The sequence below is a fragment of the Babylonia areolata genome, chromosome 22 (genome assembly GCF_041734735.1).
Source record: "Babylonia areolata isolate BAREFJ2019XMU chromosome 22, ASM4173473v1, whole genome shotgun sequence".
Taxonomy (NCBI): domain Eukaryota; kingdom Metazoa; phylum Mollusca; class Gastropoda; order Neogastropoda; family Buccinidae; genus Babylonia; species Babylonia areolata.
The window spans coordinates 16622033-16628335 of NC_134897.1; the positions used below are offsets into that span (position 1 = coordinate 16622033).

The 6303-nt window shown below is 39.6% G+C and overlaps 1 protein-coding gene across 1 annotated transcript in view; it reads left to right on the forward strand.

Annotated features, from left to right (window-relative positions):
• Window positions 1–4577, forward strand: part of LOC143297386 (solute carrier family 22 member 7-like) — a 25915-nt gene extending 21338 nt beyond the window's left edge. Inside the window, exons 9-10 of the mRNA XM_076609703.1 lie at window positions 749–821; window positions 3867–4577. Coding sequence (XP_076465818.1) covers window positions 749–821; window positions 3867–4046 — 253 coding nt within the window. The 3' untranslated portion in view covers window positions 4047–4577. The remainder of the gene's footprint in view (window positions 1–748; window positions 822–3866) is intronic.
• Window positions 4578–6303: the final 1726 nt, after the last annotated feature.

A 6303-nucleotide genomic window follows, 5' to 3' on the forward strand; every position in this document is an offset into this window, starting at 1 on the left:
CTAAATCCAATTTTAAGACGGACGTAATAGCCGAGTGGTCAAAGCGTTCAGAATTTCAATCTAAGGGTGCCGGGTTCGAATCTCGGTAACGACGCCTGGTGGGTAAAGGGTTGAGATTTTTTTCTGATCTCCCAGGTCAACATATATGCAGACCTGCTTGTGCCTGAATCCCCTTCGTGTGTATACGCAAGGAGAAGATCAAATACGCACGTTAAAGATCCTGTAATCCATGTCAGCGTTCGGTGGGTGATGGAAACAAGAACATACCCAGCATACACCCCCCCGAAAATGTAGCACGGCTGCCTATGTGGCGAGGTAAAAACGGTCATACACGTAAAAGCCCACTGGTGTACACCTGAGTGAACGTGTGAGTTGCAGCCCACGAAGAATAAGTAATCCGGTTTAATCCGGAACACGTGTAACCATTTATTAAAGTGATGTATGAAAGGAAATCTGTATCTTCTATTTCAGAACCATTTTTGGCGTTGACAAAGTAGGTATATTTTCAGAGAATTTTTTTTTGAAAATACGTTTATCACAGACAACCTCCACTACACGCCCTCTCCAACGCCTCCCCCCCCCCCTCCCACGCCCCACCCCTCCTCCCTCCACACACATGGCATGGTGCCCCATAACCGTATCATTAACAGAGAAAAGAGTACACTGAATTAATACGGAGGGTGTGGGTGGGGTTGGGGGGAAATCAATCCACGGAAAAGATGGTTTGTCACGTGCTTTTTTTTTTCAGGGCTGTCGGAGCGGGTACAACAGCTTCCGTGATCAAAGTGACTGACATGGCAATACCTTTTCTGCTGGTCTGGGTAAATTATACCACATTGCACCTTTTACTTTAAAATATACTTATGATATAATAGAATAGAAAATGTCTTTATTACCAAGTGTACCGGGGTCACAAGGAATATTGGAGGGGAGGGGGGGGGGGGAATAGTACATAACAAGATACGAACGTAAATCGGAAAATCATACACAAACACAAATACAGTAGATATTAGAATACATACAAGTGCATATCAATGTAAAAACTTGTGCATACTCACACATGCACGCACTGCACACACACACAAACACACATACACACACACACACACACACACACACACACACACACACTCTCTCTCTCTCTCTCTCACACACACACACACACACACACACACACACACACACACACACACACACACACGCACATTTGAACAGAAGCTGCATGTGTATTACAGTAGAAAACTACTTAATGCCAACATGAGACAGGCGTTAACTGCTGCATAGTTGTCACCGATACCCACTGACATGCACGCGCGCGCTCATACACACACGCGCGCGCGCGCACTCACACACACACACACACACAAATGAAAAAAAAAATATATATATATATATACATACAATGAGGCTGTGGACACTTCTACAGGCAGTATTCATCCATTTTTATCTAAAATCACATTGTTCACAAATATTTAGCAGAAAAAACAAACAGCAACAATGATTATCCATTCTGCAGCATTTTTGGCGAGCATTGACTTTATATTTATCTTCATGGACCAGATTTATTTTGAATTTATTTTGTATGTATCTAAAGTCTATGAATGATGAATCAATCAGCACAGGTGACATCTCAAACTCATGTCATAAACTTTTTTCTTTTTTTTAAAAAGAAGTTCAGGATCAGTACACACGTATTAGACGCACTGGGGAAAAAAAATCTGCCCCAAAATAGTTAGTCATAAACTTCTTTTTTTTTCTAATTTAGTGTGTTGGCGAGGTCATGAACTCAATGCGGCAGTGAAGTCCCAAATATTACAGTATTTAGAAAAAAATACAGATTTGCTGTCAACGCAAGTGTTAAGCTTGACCCAACTGAAGAGACACAGGAATCCATACAGCCCCTTAGTTGATGCATAATAATAAAAGAGGTATAGTGGCATTGCAGTTTTTTCCCCCATTAATTAATCAATGAGATCCTTCCGCAAGATCCTGAACATTACATACAAAGACCACATCACAAATGAGGAAGTGAAAAGAAGAGTCCAAAACGCCATTGGCCCATTCAAAGACCTGCTAACCACAGTGAAGGAACGCAAGCTCCGCTGGTATGGACACGTCACACGATCAGACGGCCTAGCCAAGACCATCCTGCAGGGTACCGTACAGGGAAGGAGGAAGAGAGGCAGACAGAGAAAGCGGTGGGAGGACAACATCAAAGAGTGGACGGGCCTGCCATTTGCCACAACTCAAAGGGCCGCTGAGGACCGAGGCAGGTGGCGCGAGCTGACCAGGCAGTCATCCATGGTGCCCCAACGACCCACCCACGGGTCAAGGGATAGATGAGATGAGATGAGAATTAATCAAAATGAAGATAATGAAAATGCTGATGCAACAATTAAGTTATAGCGTTCGCCGATGCTCAGTATTGTGAAGTGCATGCTCTGATTATATAAAAAAAAAAAATTCATTTTAATTTTATTTCACTTATGATCTACTGGTGGAAGAAGAGATTTGTTTAGAAAAAAAGGGGGGGGGGAAGGGGCAGGGGTGTAGAATGGTAGCCACACTCAGTATTGACTATATTTATGACTTTCTGTTTTCAATGTATCTTGTTGACAACTATACTAAAATATATACTTAAGGCCAGACACTACAGTCAAATAACTACTTTTTTTCTCTCCGACTATATATCTCTTTTTTTTTTTTTTCTTTTTTTTGTCTACTAGATGTATCATCACTTGTGGATCACAAAAAAGTGTTCTTAGATTTCTGTGAATACCCATTGCTATTGAAACAAATCAAAATGGCCGCCAAACAATGTATCAAAGAAATCGGGTTTGTGTTGCATGCAGACACTTTGTGTTATGTGGACTTGATACACAATGACATTATCTTCATTTTCACGTGAGATTGTGTTGATTCTTCAATTATTGTATTTTTATGAATTTTTGAAATTTTGGGTATTGCGAAATCCTCAAAATTTACAATGGGTAAAACGATTGGAACTGTTATGAATTAAAACCCAGAGAATATTCAACGATGTGAATTAGCACTTTCATTTTTTCTTAACTTTTGATGAAATGTTCAAATTTCATATTTTCCAAAGTAAAACTTATTATGATTTGTAGTTTCTGAACAATACGCATGCGTGCAACTCGTCTTTACCATTTGTTAAAAACATATCATTTTGACGGATTTTGATCTAGCTGTCTCGTTTGATTGAAGTGAATATGCGCAAGCAAATTTAGTTTGGTTTCCATGATGGTTTTGTATTAACGTGAAGGCATAGCTTCTGAATTTGGTGTTACCTATAAGCATCATACGCTGACAGTTGTTAAAATGATAGAGGGGAATTGAATTTTGTATGAAAACGTGTGCTTGTGTTGTATATCTCTGTATGAAGTTTCCTGTCTTTTTCACCGCTTGGAAAGGTCACAATATTAAAATCGTATGTTTCTTTTTACTATTTTATATTGACTTCACAACCATAGGTGTTTATTACGTTGTGCAAGTGTATATGCAAAAACGGGTGCACAGGTGCGTGCATACGGGCGGCTGTGCACGCGCGCACGTGTGTGTGTGTGTGTATCGGGCTTGCTTTGCTACGACTGTGTGTGTGATTTTGTTATATGTGTTGTGTGCCAGATTTTATTTTTACATTTTGCTTGTAATCTGTATGCATCACAAACTTTTCCACACTTCATTTCTGTTACTGAGAAAATGGAGGGTGGTAGGTTGGAAGGTAAATTATGGTGTAATGAACTGGATACAGGACAAGTGGCATGAATATATATGATGTGTGTGTGTGTTTCCGTGCATGTGTGTGTGTGTGTGTGTGTGTGTGTGTGTGTGTGTGTTGTGATCAGGCTGAAGAGACTCCCTGGGCCCCAGGAGTGATGGTGGGATGTCTGTGCTGCCTTGCCAGCGCCTCCATCTGGATTCTGCCGGAAACACGTCACAGGAAGTTGCCAGACACCATCGAGGAAATCCGGGCGTGGAAAACGGAGACGTTTTATGTTCAGCAAACAGTAGAATCTGATATGTAATTTGGCCGACTGTATTTTTACTGTTTGCTTCGGTTTACGCAAGTTTTATTCAATTTTTCCCGGCTATATTTTCTCGAGTACAGCCTTTGTATAAATTATACACTTCATATGGTATGGTAGATTTCTTGGAAAATATGCTCAAACTGTGGACATGGTTGGAATCGGAAATGTGAATTTTTTTGTTTTTATTTTATATGTTTATTTTATATTCTATTTTCGTTTTTAATTTTTCACATATGATTATGTGTAATCAGACCTCACGTCCGTGGCTGAAAATGAACACAGTCAGTGTTTTTAATTCAATGAATGCTATATATGCAATTCTTTCTTCCTTTCTTCTTTCATGAATATGACCAGTGCGATGGTGATAAAGACCAGGGAGGATTTGTCTGATCCATGCAGTTACATGGATAAGCACGGTGTGCTTGGGGGGGCCGGGGAGGGGGTGGGGGAGGGGGCGAGGGGGGCATGAGTGCTTGTGTCTGTGAATGCCTACGAATTATGATATCCCTGAAACTTAGCGAAGTGTGGGGATTAAGTGTTTATTATTCACGGAATTTTCTCTGCGTTTCATAATGATATATTTCTGATTTTGTATCACATTTAACGAAGTTTTACGCCATGGGCTCTGCTCACCCTTGTTCAGGGATCAATGTATCTAAAAACAATAAAGACTCGTTCGTTCGTTCGTTCTTTCAACAATATTTAGTGATGGGTTGGTTTTTGGTAAGGTCTATTGTTCGAATCTGTTTTACAGTTGTCAGAATAATACATATGTATATATGCCCCCTCCTACCTCATGTGGGGCTGGAATGTTTGATAAAACTCATAAATCGGTCTCAATTTTACCACAGATGGTAAACAAGGTTTCAGGCAAAAAGACACCAACTGAGCTTCAATTCAATCGAATGGATCCAAAGAGTGCTATTAAACAGGATCATTTCACAAGTTGTGGCTAAACCAATCAGAAATCTTTCCGGGATTGTGGCTTAGCCAATTGGGTTGTAATATAAACGCACGTGATGAAGTCTGCCGCCAACAACCCATGATATTACGAATGCGTTTTTGCACTTAACAGATTTCGTTGCAATAACTAGCACTATGCACACACACAAAAATTGTTTAACTTCTTGCTGCTTTTTACTTTACACATTATTAAACAGTGTGTGCATGCAAGAAATTCTCTTCTTTTCAATTCAAAACTTTACATTATCTTTTGATATTTGATATGTCTTAAACTCCTTCAGCCTATTCTTGCGCTTGAAAACACACTTCTTCAATATTCAACAACGTTTCTAAAAATATAGATATCCACCAAAAACATACGCCAATATACAAATTTTAAACTTTCCCATTTTACTTTCATATCACTTCTCTTACATGGATTTAGCGGCTCGTGCAGCAATATTATCGATGCTCTCCAACTCTGTAAACAGGACAAAGTCAGACCTTTTGCCTGTGTAGCAGGCTCAACTCTACCCCTGGCAAGTATATAACCCGGGTATAATAAAGTAGCCTTAGCAACTTTAACCCCCGGAGTTAATTGAACCAGCCCATGTCATACCATACCCCTCCGGGCCGGAACATACCCCCTGTGTACACGTCGCTCACCCAACCAGTCTGTATCACACTTTTGTCAAGAATGATAATTTTCATTTCAGTTAATCAAAGAGGCGTCACTGCTGTCGGACAAATCCATATACGCTACTCCACATCTGCTCTGCAGGTGCCTGACCAGCAGCGTAACCCAACGCGCTTAGTCCGGTCTTGAGGAAAAGAGAGAAAAAAAAGCAAACATTATTCAATTAATGGATAAGTAATTAAACGAATACATTAAAATAAATAAATGAATAAAAATCAAAAGTCAAAAACAAACATATGATAAACAAATAAATAATAAACAAATATAGATAAATGAATAAATAAATAAATGAAAAATAAATAAAAAGACAATAATACTAATGAACAAACAACTAAGCAAATAAAAGTACACATACACACACACACACACACACACACACACACACACACACACACACACACGTCATTTTAATTCGAATGTATGAAAAGGACAGTCAAAGTAGGTGTCGACGGACCAAGTACTTCTGAAAAGAATGACCTCGGTAAAATTTCACACACACACACACACACACACACACACACACACACAGAGAGAGAGAGAGAGAGGGGGGGGGGGATATGGTTATTTCGTGAACCAAAATGCCAATGAATACTGCTATTGATCTGTTGAAACAGT